The 17,660-nt window shown below is 36.3% G+C and overlaps 1 protein-coding gene across 20 annotated transcripts in view; it reads left to right on the top strand.

Moving 5' to 3' along the window:
* The window catches only part of HDAC9 (histone deacetylase 9), a 1,001,951-nt gene that overhangs the window by 605,004 nt on the left and 379,287 nt on the right, over positions 1–17,660 (top strand). For 4 of the 20 annotated variants that reach the window (XM_068550555.1, XM_068550550.1, XM_068550553.1 and 1 more), the window contains one exon: positions 13,519–16,136. The exons of 12 other annotated variants lie outside the window; for them this stretch is intronic. In XM_068550555.1, the coding sequence (XP_068406656.1) occupies positions 13,519–13,833 (315 nt within the window). In that variant the 3' untranslated portion in view covers positions 13,834–16,136. Of the gene's footprint in view, positions 1–13,518; positions 16,137–17,660 lie in introns of those variants that run through there. 4 more of the 20 variants (XM_068550549.1, XM_068550554.1, XM_068550552.1 and 1 more) reach the window with 2 other exon arrangements.

The raw sequence follows: 17,660 nt of genomic DNA, 5'->3' as shown, positions 1-17,660 counted from the left end.
TAATTATGTTGTAAGTGCTTAATAGCTTAGCAGAAATACCGCAGGAATGGGTTTATGTAGCATTTGTATTGCTGTATCTACCAGTAAATAATGGGGCAAGCTTGAAAAATGAATGAAAAATGTCAGAATGATTTATCTCTGCTTCTCAGTTTGTATATTCTGTTTTCACTGAAAGAGTTTTGAGAAGCTTAACCGTAAGAAAATCATGGCTTACAACATTTGTTCTTTGGTTTTTTGTTTTTTTTTTTTTGAGACATTTAAAAAATTCAGAAATGCATTTAAACAATTTATATTACTAATATATAGTACCTTCATGTTTCAAAAAAAACAAGAGTTTTTTAATATGAGGATTTCAAAAGAAAACTGTTGCTTTTGCCACTATCTTTTGATTTTTTTATTAGAAAAAAATGGTTTCTAAAACAGAATTTTCCTTGTAAATACAAAATAGCAAACAAAAATATAGGAGGGTATTGATAATTTTCTTCTGAACCCTTTTCAAGTTTAAATATTGCCACAGATTTTCTGGTAAAAACTATGATGAAAACAAAATACCACAGTTACTTGGACGTTTTTATGATTTTTGAAGGAGTATTCTGACCACTGCCTAATTAATAGAAGGGTAGATCTCTAGTCACATCACTCTCTGAATGATATACAGAAATTTTCCAAAGTATATTCAGGCATTTTTGTTGTGAGATAATTTGACATAGATCTCTGCCCCCTTCCAAATGACAACATTATTCTTTGAATTATTTCTCAGTTATAGTATTAATAGAATAGCATTGGTTGATGCCTAATTGTTTCTGTTTTAACTAGAATTTTAATAACTTTTCTAATACCTATACTTTTCATATTCATTCCATCAAATCCATATGAGAAGAAATTTTAAGAAAATTATTTCTTCATTCAGTGCTTATTTGAATGAAATAATCTATGCAAGTATCCATTTGGCAAATCATTACTGAATTCTTACTTGGTACCAGACACTATTTTAGGCACTAAGAAAACAACATTCATTATCCTCATGGAGCTTACCATATGGGGAGCAGGGGACTGAAATATTCCAGTAAACAGTAATACAATACGATGTTTTAAGTATTAGGATAGGGGACATGAGGAAGGAAATTGTTTTCTTTGAGGAAACAAGATTTGAGACTTGTTTAGTTCTTCTCAGGATTATCTTGTCCTTTTTACATCTTTTCCTCTCCCTTCTCTCTTTCTCTCTCTCTCTCTTTCCTTCCCTGCCTCTTTCTCTGTTTCTCTCCCTCCCTCTCTCCCTCTCTTTCTTTCTTTGTAAAGTGCTCTGTGATAAATGCCTTATGCATTCCTATGACTGGATATCAGCCAACACTTTAAAAAACCCCACATAAATCATGAGATGATATCTTATACGTGTCAAGGTTCACTCTAGATATAAGTATTTATTATATATTTATTACTATGATACTTAGGCATTTTGACATGAGTGCTATTTTATCATAATAAAAATATATCTAAGACAAGAGCAGTAAAGGGGAGGGCGGGCAGATGTCCTACATTGCCCTTATTAAAACAGGTAGATTTTATGTCTCATAAGCAAGGCATGAATATAGTTAAGCTCAAATGCTGGCACGGAGCTAATGGGGAGCTTTCATCAGTTTTGGAAGAGAATTTGACCCTTTATTTGAGTAGTATCTATTGTATTCCTTTTCTTGACATAATTTTCTAACATAAATGTTACATTTTCTCCATAACCCCTCATGATTCATACCCACTCCTTGTCCCCAGTAATCCATCCAGAGCAACTCAGGGGAGAATATTCTTTCATGCCTGTGGTCACATACAAACATAGCATGGTTGTGTGTGTGTGTGTGTGTGTGTGTGTGTGTGTATTTTTCCTTATAAAGTATCCCTGAAGGCAGCACGAAAATATAACTGTTTTGTGCACTATTAAGCAAAGTGTATATTTTCCCAAGGAAATTAATTTGAACAACAATTATACAGACATTTACAATCCAAACAGTTTACATATTTTGAAGTCACACTTCATATTAGTTTATTTTAATAAGAGTATTTCTATCCATGCCTTACTTGTAAGAAGATTAATATTTTAAGGATAATTAGGTAAGGACCATGTACCAATTTTTGCTCTTTTGCTACACCTATTTCTCCTAGTGTATCTTTTCTTCCCCATCTTTTATACAACATGCATCTTTCCAGAACCTTTCCCATAGGGAACTTAGGGATAGGATCATTCAAATGATGCCAGCTCTCTTTTATGTGTAGGATCTTCTATGAGCTGGGACACCATGCTAGCATTCTTATGTGTATCATCTCCTCAAACTATAAGCACACTTTTTTTCTTACTGTCAAGAAAGTTAATTTAAAAGGGCTTAAGTAAGCTGACTGAAGTGGCTAGGTTAGTAGTTGACAGAGCTGGGATTCCAACATAGGTTGTATGACACAAAAGCCTGTCCTTAACGTAAACTTAGGCTTATGATTTCAATGTTGCTTTTATCACTAAGCAGGAGACAAGATTTTCCTAATTTTATTTTTGCCAAAAAGTAGGAAACTTACAATGAAAAACAAGGCAAACAAGCCAAAAAAAGGAGGGTTATCTTATTTTTTAGCTATTTGTTTGGATTTGCCAGGAAGGAGAAATCCCATTTCCTGACCTTGCTTCCCAGTTCTCCACTCATTGCCCTCCATCCAGTTACTCACTTGTATGTCTTTTTATATGGACCCAATGGTGGGACTTTCAGATATCCTGTTGACTTTCCAGCAATGCAGTGTGAATGCAGTACAGAGCCAACTCCAGCCAGGCCACACTTCATTCCTTTCTTCTGTGTTGTACCATTGCCATATTTTTTAGACTGGGCAAACATCTTGTCACAGGAGTTCTGAGCAAGCCTGAAGCTGAAAGTCAACTGACTTCATCAAGTTCAACTGAAATGCAAATGTTGGCATCTCATCTATGGGTGGTTTGGAAAATGCCTTGTTTTAAGTTTTGAAAAATGGATGAGTAGAAACTTGAACTGGGCTTTCATTTAGGAAAGTAGGCATTACTGTTGTCAGGTTTAATTTCTCTCTATCCATTTGACAGCTTGTTTCCATGCAGAGTCTTTAATCACCAATTTAGGATTACATTTTGCCCATTAGATGGATAGTATGTCCAAAAACTTTAGCAGGCATTGAAAGGCAGTCTTAATTTTATAACAGTAAAAAGCCTCCTAGATTATTTATCTATCTATAGAGGTTTATAAAAGAAACTTTGACTTTACCCTTAAATAGATGCTATTTCGACATGATTAGCCCAATGTAAATAGATCCTTGTAGGTATGTATTAGGCTTCAAAAAAAAAAAAAAAAAAAAACTACTTATGCTGCAATACCGGCTTACATCATCATAGAAAATTCATATAGAAGCATTTCACTATATAATTACAAGTTGATGGTTTATAATATACAGAAAATGGCTTGTTGCTTTATTATTAGATGTGATGAAATCCTGTGTTTGGAAAAGAAACTAAATGACCATTTCAGTGGATTAATGTGTAACATTCATAAACGTTCCCAGTGCTGCTTTCATAACTTGAAGACCAAGGGAAGGACCTCGACCTTTCCCTTTCACTCTGCACTGTTAATCTAGTCAGAGACGCTTTTATTGAATGAGAAAAACAATAGTTGGACATGACTATGAGGTAAGAAAATAGGGGAAAGAAAAATATCTGGGGAATTAGGCCATGTGAGTGGTTTGACTGATGTTGATTCCAGGAGTTCAAAAGGAGAGGGAAGCTAAATAATTTGGTTGTTTCCCAACCTTGACAAATAGTTTCATTTGACAGAATGAAATAATTAAGTCTTACTAAGGAATTTTTAATATAACTAAGTGATTTGTGGACATGAAAACCACCGATGTGCAGCAGTCTCTTTGTTACAGATTTTGGTTGCTTATAAGTGCCTGATTTTAGGGTTTTTTTCCTCTGTATCTTTCTGCTCTTTCTCTAAATATTTATGAAGACTGAGGGATTATAGTGACCCTGAAATGTCATACAGTCTGGAGTATTCCCATTCCTTCAGGCAGAATTGCATCCAGGGCTCTGCTCCCATGTCCTAAATATATCGTTACTCTCTTGCTATCAACTTAGTTGTATCAACCAGCAATAAAAACTCACTTCTAAAAAATAATTTCCTGGCTTGGAATAATTGGTGCTCCACAAAGATTTATTAGCAACTATTTTGCTGCATCCTGGAAGTGAAAACAGAGAAGGCATGTTTTTCCCCTTGAATGGCTCATAGACCTGCAAATAGATAATTTTAATCAAAGATAGTTCTACAGAATGCATAGTTCATATGAATTGCAAAATCTAGAATGCTGGGTAGCCTTTCCAAGAGAAGTTTCTGATGCCCTGCACACTTACTTATTTGTTTTGCGACTTTGGCCAAAGTGTCATACCTCTTTGTCCACTAATGCTCTAATCTGCACACTTTAGAGGTTTATAGTGAGAATTACATGAGAGGATGTACTGAAAGTGCTTTGTAAACATAGTAAGAAATCCTTCCATTTAACACAGTATTTATATTCTTATATAGCACTAAGAGTTATATCTTCCCAGTTATGTTAATGCAAATGGCTTTCTGGAAGTGTAGAATATTTCTAAGACACACATTTTTCACTTGCCTCAATATTGCATCAAGCTACTTTGTTGTAAACCAAACCACTAAATTTTGTTCCAGCTCTTCCTTGCATCTTTGTATTCATCATGAAGCTGACCTTGTTTTCTCTTTGGAACAATATTATGGTTAGTTATTGAATTTTTTATTGAGGTATAATTCACACACTGTAAAATTTATTCCTTTTGCTGCGCAGTTGAATGAGTTTTGACAAATGTATATCGTCATATGATTACTGCAATCAAGATATAGAACAATTCCCTCAACTTCCAAAATTCCCCTGTGTTGCTCTTTTGTAGTCAATCCATACTCCTACTTCCAACCCCTGGCAAAGTACTTGAATTTTTGACCATGTAGGGAACATAAAACGAATCCCAAGTATGAAGGATGGTGTATTTTAAGAGCATGCAGACATCAGCCCTAAATGATTTAAACCATAAAACGTTCAAGCAAGAAGAGACATAAGGGATTCTTTGCAGAGGTCACAAGCTGATAGTCTATGGACTGGATCCATTCCATTGAACTGATGTCTTTGGCCTGCCTGGTGTCTTAAAAAGCATTCAAGTTTTTGGTCAATCATTTCAAATACAAATCTGGATTTCTGGCATTGCCTGAAAAATTGAAAAGTCTGGCTACAGTGGGCCCACTTTTCCATGTGGCAATTATTGTCTGGGGTTTACTCTTGGTTGTCTTTTTTAAGTAGCGCTTGCACTGCTATGCAGTTTACCCAAGCAAGGGATTGAGGGGAGAAAGGGAGATGTTTATGAGTCAAGCGGTCAGGAGCTCCCTGGCTTTGAGATCTTGTCTATTCTGAGCCACAGTCCAAAATCACCAAGAGTTAGCAAAGAAAATAAGCATGCCTCTCCTCACTGTGCCTCTATTCATTACCCTTAAAGAGGGAAAAAAGAAAACTTTAAAAGAAAACATACTGTCAACTGAAGATCAGGAAGGAGATTATCAGGGAAAAATCCTATTATGTAATATAAAAGGACATAAAATTACACAGTGCTCTAAAAGAGGGAAAAATAGCTCACTTGTGTTCTAGTTAAGAAAAGCCCCTAATAGTTCTTGTTACACTCTCTTCCTGAGGATTTTATGTTCTGAAAGGCCAGTCTTCCTGTTTCCACTTTTGCCCACCTAAATCCAATCTTCTGTAGCAGCCAGAGAGATCATTTACAAATGCAAATCAAATCATGTCAAGGGCTTCCTAAAAACTCCCCAGTTGCTCCTTATAGTTTGTAGGATAAAATCAAAATATCTTTTCATGGCCCACAGGCTCTTGCCCCGTCACTGACCTTATCTCCGACTCCCTACCCGTACTCGCTGAGCTCCCACCACGTTGGCCTTCTCTCCAGTCTGTGAGGAGTCTCCTTCCATCTCCTGCAATGAACTGCTAGCCACAGGTCTGTGTGGAATGTTCGACCTCCAGGTGTTCTTATGACTCGACCTTGGTACTGGAGTCTCTCTCAGCTCAAACCTCGCCTCTTCAGAGCGGCCTTCCTTGCGCATCCAAATTGGACACAGACACTCACTCCTTCCCCCATTATTCCCTATCACATTTAGTTCCACTCTTCAGTTACTTATTTTTTATTTCTCCCTGAGAGACAGAATCTTGCCTGATGGACCGCTCTCTTCCCAGGTCCTGGCACATAGCAAGTGCTCAGTAAAAATTTGTTGAATGAATGAAAGGGTGGGTAACTTTCTCTAACTAGCCGGGAGGAGGAAATTTTCAGTCTCCTTTCTGGAAGTGAACACATAATTGAGTTATTGGAATATTAGGATGTTTTGAGAGCAGAAGAAAGGATATTTTAATTGCTGGCATTGTTTTGGATAGTCATTTAGCATTATAAAAATAAACGCATTTTTATTAAGAATTCATTTGATCCCTAGATTAATTTTATATCTCTTCAATATTGGCAAGAAAGGGTGTTTTTCAGTTTAGACTTTGAATTTATCTGAATAATGGACCAGTACTTAGAAAATCTTTCTCTCTTGTTATTTAACTTTGGTTCTTCTGGTTATTTCCCTAAAATGCACAGAAGCAAAATGACATGTAGTATTTTGGCTTGAGTCAGAGTTCTTCTCTAAGTAGACCTCTTGATTTGAAAGCCCTCCAAGCTCTGGTTGTTTTTGAGAACAGTTGGTACATACCTAATCTATTTGTGAATTGAGGCAGAATTTTATCATTATTTTTAAATCTAGTTTCCTTGGAGCTTAAGGGAAGGGTTTTATTTTCCAAAAGAAGTATTTTACATTTATTTAAAAGAAAAAAAAAAAAACTTATGCTATTGCCATTCCCCAAGTAAAATCTGTCTTAAAATCTGAGGCAAAATAAGGAAGTGATGAATAGGGTTGAAGGTCATTTTGCATGGTTTAATTCAAACACTTGTGCTGAATGGTTTGTTGACAATTTCAGAAAAATCAGATGTCTATCAGAAACAGATTTACTCCTTATATACTCCTGTTCTTAGTTTGATATTCCATATCTGAAGGTATTTGTGGGGACATGAAGGATTTCTGTGGCTAAAGTTAAAAATATAAAATTTAAAGATATTTTATTCAAAAGCACTATGCTTATGTTGGTTTCTAGAATTTTATCAAACAATGTAACTTACACAGAGATGGACTTAAATGGGTTAATGTGTAAAGATTAGCAGCACAGCCTTTAAATATTATTTAATGAATTTTACACCATTTGCCAATAAATTATATGATGTTCAGCATGGAATTATGTTGAACATCATATAATATAACAAAGTCCAAACATTGAAATTGTGGACTTGCTATAGTTATGACCCTAGCAGGGATTGATAAGAATTCAAGAGCCGAGTTATAATACTTGAAGCTGTGAGCAGTTTGGATAAATTATCATGCTATCTGGTCTATAAAATCTCCAGCGTAAGTGTGTATAGTGTGTGTGTTGCAAACCCAGAATGGTGATGGACCGCCTGCAGCATTCTTAGCGTTTGGTACAATTGCTGTACAGTAGCATGGAGAATACAGAGACATGCTGACAGATGAGGAGAAGCACAGATAAAAGGAGTAGAAGAAGCTGCTCAGCCATCATCTTCTTCATCTCAGCTGGGTTCCCCACCAAAGTAACTCACCTGGTGTCAGACGAATGACACACAGTGTGTTTTACAGATGGGGCCTCAGCCGAGATTCACGCAGGCTTACACATTTATCTGTCACACAGATGTTTCTTCTTGTGTTTTCTAGCCAGCAAGGCAACAGCTCAACTTTGCTGGGGGATCACCTCCAGATGTTCAACCAAAGAGAGACCCTGCCACCCCACTGAGAGTAAGCAGACAGCTTCTCCCTGCAGCTGGGGCCACTCAGCAACAGTACAAATTAGAAAAGGGTTTGCTCATACCTTCTTCGTAATGGTCACATTTGTAGTTCAAAAACACATAGAACACAACATAGTCCCAACACTGGATTTCCTAGTAAATAGTCAGAAACTTACAAATAACAGCAAGTAACTTTTCACTTTAAAAATCTGAAATATGTCAAACCTGGCAGGCAGGTTTTCTGTGACTTTTGTTTGCAGATTTTCTTGATGTTTATTGCTAATTTTTCCACTCCGGCAAATTAGACTGTTTAAATAAAAACAGCTTGGGTCAAATATCTAAAAAAAATAAGTGTAGGTTAACTCCCTCTGTGCATTTATATTTTGCAAAACGGTCTCCAGGAGATCCCATTTATTTCTTTTGTATTTTTTGAAACTTCACAAAGAGCATGTTTTATTCCATAAATGGTGAAAAAGTAGTAGTTGTTATTCACGTGGATACTGGCATTCGCCTCATAACCTGGGGGAAAAAACGTGTCAAAGCTTTGTTGCTAAGCACTAATTAAGTTTTCAGATATTTATGAAGACAAGTGAGAGAGAAACAAGGATAAATCCTAGATTTTTGACTCGTGCAACTGGGTAAGGCTGTTTACTCAGATGAGAAAAATTAGGCGATCAATACATTTGGGTGCAACGGGAATAAAGGTTATCTTTGAGCTACTTAAAGTTTCTGATGCCTATTGGATATTTTAGTTCTAAGTGATGACGTTAGGTAAGCAGCTGAATATGCAAGTTTGGAGCTCAGGGGAGACATTGGAATTGTTTATATGAATTCAGTTGTCATTGGAATATAGCCGTTTGAGAGGAGAATGCAGAGTGGAAGGGTATAAAAAGTTCTAGGTGTCTTCTCTTTTCTGGAGATGACTCGGCTTTTACTTGGGCATGAAATTCCTTCTCTGTAAAATAAGGATTTGAAGAATGTTATTAGAAAATTTCCAATTCCAACATTTTATATCTATATGATCTCCACTCATAAGTCACCGTTTTGTGTCAAGAAGCATTTCTTTTACAAACCCGTAAGGAAGTCTGCCTTTGGAAGAGATCATTTTGCTGTCAGACCTTCTTTTCCAGTTATCACAGCATTATCCATTCTGGCACTTTTCTCCCTCGTGTTTCCTTCCGTCCAGCAGAAGTGTAGATGAAGCCAGAGGCACTGGAACAAACAGTATTGTTTCTGTGTTGTACACTGGAAATTGTTATACACACTTTCATGTATGTCGCTATGTCAGTGAGGTGGTAAATACCAAATGTGATTCATGGACTAAATGATATGATTTCTGGGTACTCCGGTGACCTCAGAAATACATTAACAGATCGGATTTTCTGTTAAAGGTTTTCTGTTAAAATGTACATATGATTTATTCTGTAACCACTCAGCATTTTGTCAGTATTAAAGATTTTCTTTGACGTATTTGCTATCTGTAGGAAATTATATTTCAGTAAATTCACATACATCTTGTCTGGTCTTTGGCTGCACCACTGTTAGTAATATCAATCTCTTACTTTCAAAGATGCTATGATTTTGCCATGTTTTCTTTTCTAAAATGCTTCATCCTGACTGCACCTGCTAATATCCTATTTCAAGTGCCACTGGATTTGGTATTTATGCAGTCATTATTGACTTTAACGAGAGAGATTTCAGTCAAATAGTGTGGATGAGAGCCTAGTTGGCGAGAATTCTAAAGAGAATGGGACAAGAGAAATGAAGACAATGAAGAGAAGTAACTCAAGAAGTTTTACTGTGAAGGAAGGTACATAATGGGTTTGGGGGGGGTGGTCAAGGGAGGTTTCATTTAAAATGGATCATAAGACTGAAGGTGTCCAAGTGGAAGTACTCCAGCAGAGATGGGAAATGAGTGATGGAAGACAGAGTGGATAACTGCAGGAATGGATAGGACCCAGGGCATTAAGCTGAGGGGTTGACTAAGATAGGGCTGCAGACCTTTCTTTCACTGTAACAGGAGAAAGGGTGAGTGGGACAGCTTGGTAGCAGAATGTTGAGTTTCTCTGGTGATGCTTCTATTTGCTCACCGAAATAAGAAGCAAAGGTAGCAGGAGTGAGGAAGAGGTCTGGATATTAGAGGTTTGAGGAGAGAGGAAGTAATTTGAAATAGTCATTGAAAGAGTGGGAGAAAATTAACTAGAGAAATGTACTAGGATTTCCAGGCAGCACTGAGGGTCCGTTTGAGGGTTGTGATCGCAAATTTGAAGAAAAACACTCAGCATGACTGTCATTTGTTTATTTGTTTCCTAGCTTATTCAGCTGCTTGGGTTTGGCAGGGATTTAGTATTAACCAAGGTTAGAGGTCTTACTTATACAGTAAAATCCATATTGAAAAGGGCAGGGGAGTTGAAGATAATACGCGAGTGATTTTTATTGATGGAGAATGGAACCTAGTCCAGCAAGGAAGGAAGTCGGGGAACGAGGGCGGTGGCGGTGATGGGCAGTGAGAATGTGGTAGGCTCAGTAGCTTGGAAGACCCTCCAGAGGTGAGGAATGATTGGGGTCAGAATATTCTGAGGGTGGGCCAGAAGAAAGAAATGATGTTTGAAATTGAGGTTTAGGAAGAGTGTACAGTTACCAACGAAGACCAGGTCATTGAGAGCTGAGGGGTGGAGGACAAGACCATTGGAGGTTAGGGGGGTCAAGGCAGTGAGAGGCCATGCTGGAACTGAAGCTGAGGAGAGAAATAGCAACAGAGAAGTCTTTTTACTTAGCGGGTGGCATCTGTAACTTCCTCTTGGTTATTAAATACTCCCTGTAGTCAAACATCCAGAAGCTGGATAAGATGCAGAGTCACCCACAGGAAGCAGGAACTTTTGACGTGGCATTTCCTGGACACTGGTCATGTGCTCTCTGGCTGACCTTTCATGAATGGCCTTTAGTTCCTGTCCTGTGGCTACACATCCCATAGAGTTTTTTTCTTTTGCCCTCACAGAGGCTCTTATGGGCAGGATCCTTTGACCACCTTGTGGAGGTGTCTCTGACCCACCAGTATCCTTGGCCCATCAGCTCTGATGAGCTAGCTCCCGGGGACCTTTCCAGCTAAGCTTTGGTAGCGAGAGGGAGAATTTCTACAGCTCGGTAACCATCCATCCATAAGATGAATTGCAGCAGTCTTCTGGCAGATAGTCTGAGGGGCTCTTGCAGCCTCCTTCACCTGACTAATACTTTTTCTAAGTAAATCTCTTCTCCCCACAAAATCCTCTAACCTGCTCTTGTATGTCATTCTAGGTGAGTGATGGAGGTCAAAGTTGCAGGCCTGGCTGATGACCTCTCTGTCTCTCTCTCTCTTTCTTTCTCTCTCTCTCTCTTTCTCTGTCTCTCTCTCTCTCTGAAAAGTGAGTGGGTGTTTGTCACCTAATGTTCTTATCCCTGGTGTCCCAGCTAAAACTGGAGCTTTTCAATTAAAACCCTGCTTGTTTTCTGTGGTGTTAGATGTTTTTTCCCCTAGCCAATTAAATGGAATTTTACAATTGTGTAGTCAGCGTTCAGGAATATTACATTGTCTCTTTCCTCCAAAATCTCAGCAGTGTTCAAGTTATTATGTATTTAAGACAGGAAGAGCTGATAAGTGTTCACGATTGGTACAAAAGTCCTGCAGATAGTTTCCTAAAAAGTACTTAAAAACCTTTAAAGCACGGTGGGATGAATGTTCTTCTTATACTGACTGTCCAGGAACAATAGACGTTAGATTGTAGGCACGAAGGAAATTAATATTTAAGTTTACCTTCTTCATTTTGATATGAGTTTTGATTGGTATGTATTCTCTTCGCCTGATCATGTCTAGTTTAGGATTAGTGATGTTTAGGTCTTATATGTGGTTTATCCTAAGTTATATTTTATTTCTCTAGAAGCTTATTCACAACCCAAATATATTATAAACTGTGTTACCCTCTCCAAAATCGTCTTCCAGCTTCCTCTCCTTGTCTTCCTGTGCTCAAACCCCACTGGCCTTTCAATGGCTCAAATGCTCAGGACTCCTCTTTCAGTCCACACACTGTGCCTTCTGCCAGAAGTGGTCCCTCCCCTGATTCCCACTCCTTACACACACCCAACGACTCCTGTCCATCCTTCATCTTTCATGTCTCAGCCTAAACACAGCCCTTCCTCAGTGAAACCTTCCTTAGTAGTCCACACTTCCCCTCCTATACCAACTAGTGTGTTTTCTTTTAACACCCTGTGTTTCTTTTTTTTTTTCATTTACCACACTTGAAAAGAAGAACAAATTTATGTATCTATTTGGTGCCTTTCTAACACTCTAAACTATAAGCTCCATGAGGGCAGGGCAGTGGCTGTTTTCCCAGTGCCTAGCAGGGTGTCTTGAACATAGTTGGCACTCAGTAAATATTTGTTGAACAAATGGTTGTAAACTCCCAGGATAATTCTACTACAGTGAAATTGAAAGGCTTTGTCAGCATATGCAGGGCCATTTGAGGTTGTGAGGATTGGAGGAATATCTAAGAGGTTAAGACACCCTGCACAGTTTGAGTTCTTATGTATTCTAACTCTACAGTATGTGTTTAGTTTTAAAAACATAGTTAGGTGTGAGTGGGAGGTAAATTTGAATTTTTCATAGAAAAATCTGTATTCATGATTTTTGTGGTGGTATTCTAACCGTGCTGCTCATTATAATAATTGGCGTGTTGCTTACATGGGCACTGACTCAGCAGAAAATTCTAACCACTCTTGAAAACACAGTTCAAGATCTGCAGATGATCAGTCAATAGGGTCCTTGTCAAATAAAACAAAAAGCCTGCACGAGATGGAATCATCTTGAGAATTTTCCCCATATTCTGAGCTTTTATACTATGGCATTTTGCTATTGTTTAAGTTAGGTGTGTTGTCAATTATTTTTTAAAATTATAATTCATACACTTCTGAAGATTAAGTATGATTTAGTTTACAAAATAAAAGGTCTAAATAATAATTTTCAAATTAAAAAGAATTCCTTGTTTCTTTCCTGTTATTTAATTTACATTTGGATATGTTTATAAAACATTTTTAGTGCTGTCAAATTTTTTTTAATTCCACATCTTTTTAAAGTTCAGGATTTCAAAATCAGTATATCCATGTTTTAGAAGTATATAGGAAGGTCTTTTATCTTTGACCATTTAGGTATAGGAAAATTAATAGGCAAGAAGAACTCTTAACATTTGTGCTTCTGTCCTTTACAGTGGTTGCCATTTGTTGGAAAATGAGATTGTGAAAGTTTCGTTGTTTCCATAGAAAAAGTTTATTATTTACTTTTTTCCAAAAGAGTGATCTATCTTTAAAAACCACTTAAAGACCTCATTCCCTGTCTAGGACACCAGTACAATATGGAATTGATGGGACTGCTTCAGATTTAGTACTACTGAGGAAGTTTGTTGCGTACAAATTCATTCTGAAACGAATGTTCAGAGATTAGACATCAGAGTGTACTGAAGTAGAGTCATAAGAAATCAAAGTGTATGTTGCTGCTCTGTTACCACCAAGAACTATTGAATTTTGAACCCCTGAACACTCTCTTCTAGCTGCTTTCGAAATCTATTGAACAACTGAAGCAACCGGGCAGTCACCTCGAGGAAGCGGAGGAAGAGCTTCAGGGGGACCAGGCGATGCAGGAAGACAGAGCGCCCTCTAGTGGCAACAGCACTAGGAGTGACAGCAGTGCTTGTGTGGATGACACATTGGGACAAGTTGGGGCTGTGAAGGTCAAGGAGGAACCAGTGGACAGTGATGAAGATGCTCAGATCCAGGAAATGGAATCTGGGGAGCAGGCTGCTTTTATGCAACAGGTAATAGGCAAAGATTTAGCTCCAGGATTTGTAATTAAAGTCATTATCTGAATATGAAATGCATTGCAGGTTTTGGTAAATGGATATAATTTCCTATCCGATTATATCTCTGAATGATTTGACTTTAGTGTTTAAGGATTCTAATGCAGATATATCTTTATATAGATCTTTCTATATACTGATCTCTATATAGATATCAAGGTTTCATTGAAACTCTACTGGTAAGGAAATACCTGTTACACTAAAATTATACTACGTCAGTATCCAAGTAATAGGGTTTTAATTCATCCCAAAGCCTGCCCCACCAATTACTTCTAAGGAAAACGAACTCACTGTTGTTTTTAGTTTATCTGTTGAGATCAGTGACTGCTGGATATAGTTTCCCAGTCTGATCAATGAAACATTCTATTAGTTCTTGATTTTTTTGATATGCAGAATTCAATTTTCACATTGTTGTATATAATGTATCATACTACAGTCTTGAACCCTGTTAAAGGTAGTCAGCCCTTCCTTCCTCTCTCTTTTTTGTTAAGTGAAATGTTCTGGTTACTATGCCAGTAGTCCTAGGTTATTGTATAGATTGCAACTGAAAATTTTAGGAATAGAGGTGGTTTTAAATATATAGATGCAAAGTACAGCACAGCACTATTTTAAATATTACATTATGTCTCACCTAGTACTGCTCATTTCATTTTTATCCTGTGTTATTTGATGACATTGTTTATTGAAAAAGATCAAATGAAGCAGATGCAAATGTTGGCAAGAAGTAATGTGCAGCATTATGGTCCAATCAGATACTGTATTGTGTCTACAGTTGTGGAAAACATAGTAATGGTGTGATTATTATCTGATATGAAGTCAAAATCATGTTTAAAAGAAGAAGGTGTATCATGTTTGATAATCATTGTCACTAGGATCTCTTTAATATAATTCCATAATGATGACACGGCATATACCATACTATTTTGGCAAATAAAAAATTAGGAAAGTTAGGTTTAACAAAAGAATCTACTTGTACATAATGCACCTTCAGAAGGACTATGTCCTTTGATGTTATGAAATGCAAACAACTTTGAAGGCAACAGTAGACTGTTTATTTAAGTCAGTTCTTTGTCAGGTTCCTGCTGTTCTACAGAAAACTGATTCTATGAGGCTGAACAGGAAATGCCTTGTGGAAACAGGAAGTCCAAGTGATTCATGTACTGAGGAATGTAGGGAAAAAAAAAAAAACGGAGGATAGTGTTTTACTCTCTCTGTTTTTAAAGGGCACTCTATGAATTGATTTATTGTCTAAGAAAATAACACCACAAGTAGGGAAATTGTTAAGGAAGCTTTTCACTGGAACATTTCCTTCATACTCCCTTTTGATATGTTTACCTTGTTTTATAGGTTTACTTTTGTTAAGCTAGTTAAAGATTCGTTGTATTAAGACCCCTTTAATATGGATAATCCAAATTGACCTAGAATCTTTGTGAGGTTTTTTTTCTATTAAAATATTTATATTTCTAAATCCGAGGCATTTTAAGGTGTAGTATCCTGTTTCAAAGGAGATATAGCAGTTTTGCCAAATGTAGACCTTGTACAACTGTATGTTACTGGCACGTGTTGTTTACATTTTGCTGTGACATTTAAAAATCTTTCCTAAAAAAGGTTACTGCTAAAGATACATTATCCTTTTTTAAAAAGTCTCCATTCAAATTAAATTAACATAAACTAGAAGTTAGAAAGTTTAAAACATTTCCATATAATGAAAGTCCTGATAATTTGACAAATAGCTGTAATAGGCAACACTTCCTACTACCAACATATTTTGGTTAGTATATTCCTTCAGATTAAAATGACTTTTTGTCAGTTGTTTTGCATTAAAAATATGACATTCCTAAGATAAAATTGTTTATTTTTCCCATCTCATAAATATGCATTTTCTTTAAAGTCTTTTTTCAATCTCATAAAAAAGGGATAGTGCATCTTTTAAAATACATTTTATTTGGGGAGGAACATGTGGCTGAACAGCCTTTTGTATAATATTACTGCAAAGATATGTAATCACAAACAAAAAAAAAAACCTATTTTTTATAATGTCATTTGAGAGAGCTTCATCAGTACAGTTGGTGGACGTTAATTGTTTGAATTTGATAGTCTTTGAATTTAATCAAGAAAACTACCTGGAACCAGTGAAAAGGAAAGCTGGACTTAAATAATCTTAGAGCTAATTGATAAATGTCTCTTTTAAAATCTACTGTATTTATTATAATTTACACCCTTGAAGGTGATCTCTTGTTTTGTGTTGTAAATATATTGTTTGTATGTTTCTCTTCTTGCCTTCTGTTATAAGTCTCTTCCTTTCTCAAATAAAGTTTTTTTTAAAAGATCCCCTTTCATACATATGGCTTTGTGTAAACTTGATTACTTAATCGAATTTGAAGCTCATGCACTAGGTCTCATATACCAAAATATATTGCCATTCTTTGTTGAAACAAGAAAATAAAGATCTTTCGAGCAGTTACTTCTAATGCCATTAAAAATAATAAATTCAACGATAGTGACTTTAACCTGTTTACATCAGCCATTATCACATAGCAAACACATGTAAAATTTGTTGCAGTTTTATTTTCCCCGTGTGGCCTTTTTCGTATGTTATCATCTTTGATGTCAACTTCTAAATATAAAATTTTATATAAATAGATATCAGTTCCTAACTTTGCTCAACTTAAAAAATTATTTTTAAAAAGGTTAATATAATCCCTTGAATATATCAAGCACTCAATAAAATATTAAAATGAATAATTTTCTGTGTATCATAATAGTTATATCTATTACAGTAAGGACCTGACCTACAAGTATAAAGTGACAGTACATAAATTTAAAGAGAAAAGAGTAATTAAATGACCTCCCCTTATATGGAAACAATTATTATAATAGTAGTGTGAGGAACAAGGAGCCTGACTCAAGTGAAGGGAACCGGACCACATACATCCAAGGGTTCCTTTTCCTTTTCTGGTCAGTTGCAAGCAAAACTTACTAGTCAGTACTTCATAATGTGTTACTGTGTATTTGGTTCAATAGGTTAAAAATATTTGTTTTATATTCTTTGATTCTCTTTAAACTTCAATAGTGTCACATGAGGTAAAGCTACTCTAATTCTGGAGCTGATATCATTGAGTATTATGAAATGGATTATCATTGCATAATGCTGTAAACTAGATAATTTGGTCAGAGTTGTGGAAATACCATTGATGCTAGTCATAATTTCCTGAAAATTGTCTTCGGACTATAAAATTACAAAATTAACTTGGTACTAGAGATCCTCAAAAAAGAGTTGGAAGAATCAATTAGATAATGATTTTATACTGTGTATCTGATTTCCAAAATGTACAGGGACTGATAACTGCATCAATATTAGAAACTTCTTCTTCAGGAAAATAGTTTTTGCCAGGACCTGCAATGAATAACCATTAGATTTCCTCTTCTGATAGTCTAGAGCTGCCTTCTCCCTGGTGAAGGTGGCTGCTGAAATGGAGACTGCTACTTTTCATAGTTCTAAGAAAGACAGTTTTTAAGAAATTTTTATGTTGTTTCATACTTCTTTTTTTCTAAAGTATGTTAAAAAGGAATTCAGACACTAAACATTTTCTTGAAGCCTAGTACTCAATGGATATATAGGAGGACAACAGCATTTTTTTAAATTTGGCATTCCTTTGTGATTTTTTTCCACTAATGGAGATATACAATTGTGGGTGTATAATTATGGGTGAACAATGATAAATAATCCAGGTGTACAAATTATAAGCATTTATAATCAGGGACTTAGAGATACAGAGAAGGAGTTTGAGAGGTAGATTACCATTCCCTTTATTATTGGTCATTCCTCCAACTGG

This window comes from Eschrichtius robustus, chromosome 8 (genome assembly GCF_028021215.1).
Source record: "Eschrichtius robustus isolate mEscRob2 chromosome 8, mEscRob2.pri, whole genome shotgun sequence".
NCBI lineage: Eukaryota > Metazoa > Chordata > Mammalia > Artiodactyla > Eschrichtiidae > Eschrichtius > Eschrichtius robustus.
Note: the sequence above shows the minus strand (reverse complement) of the source record. Positions and strands in the feature narration are given on the sequence as shown.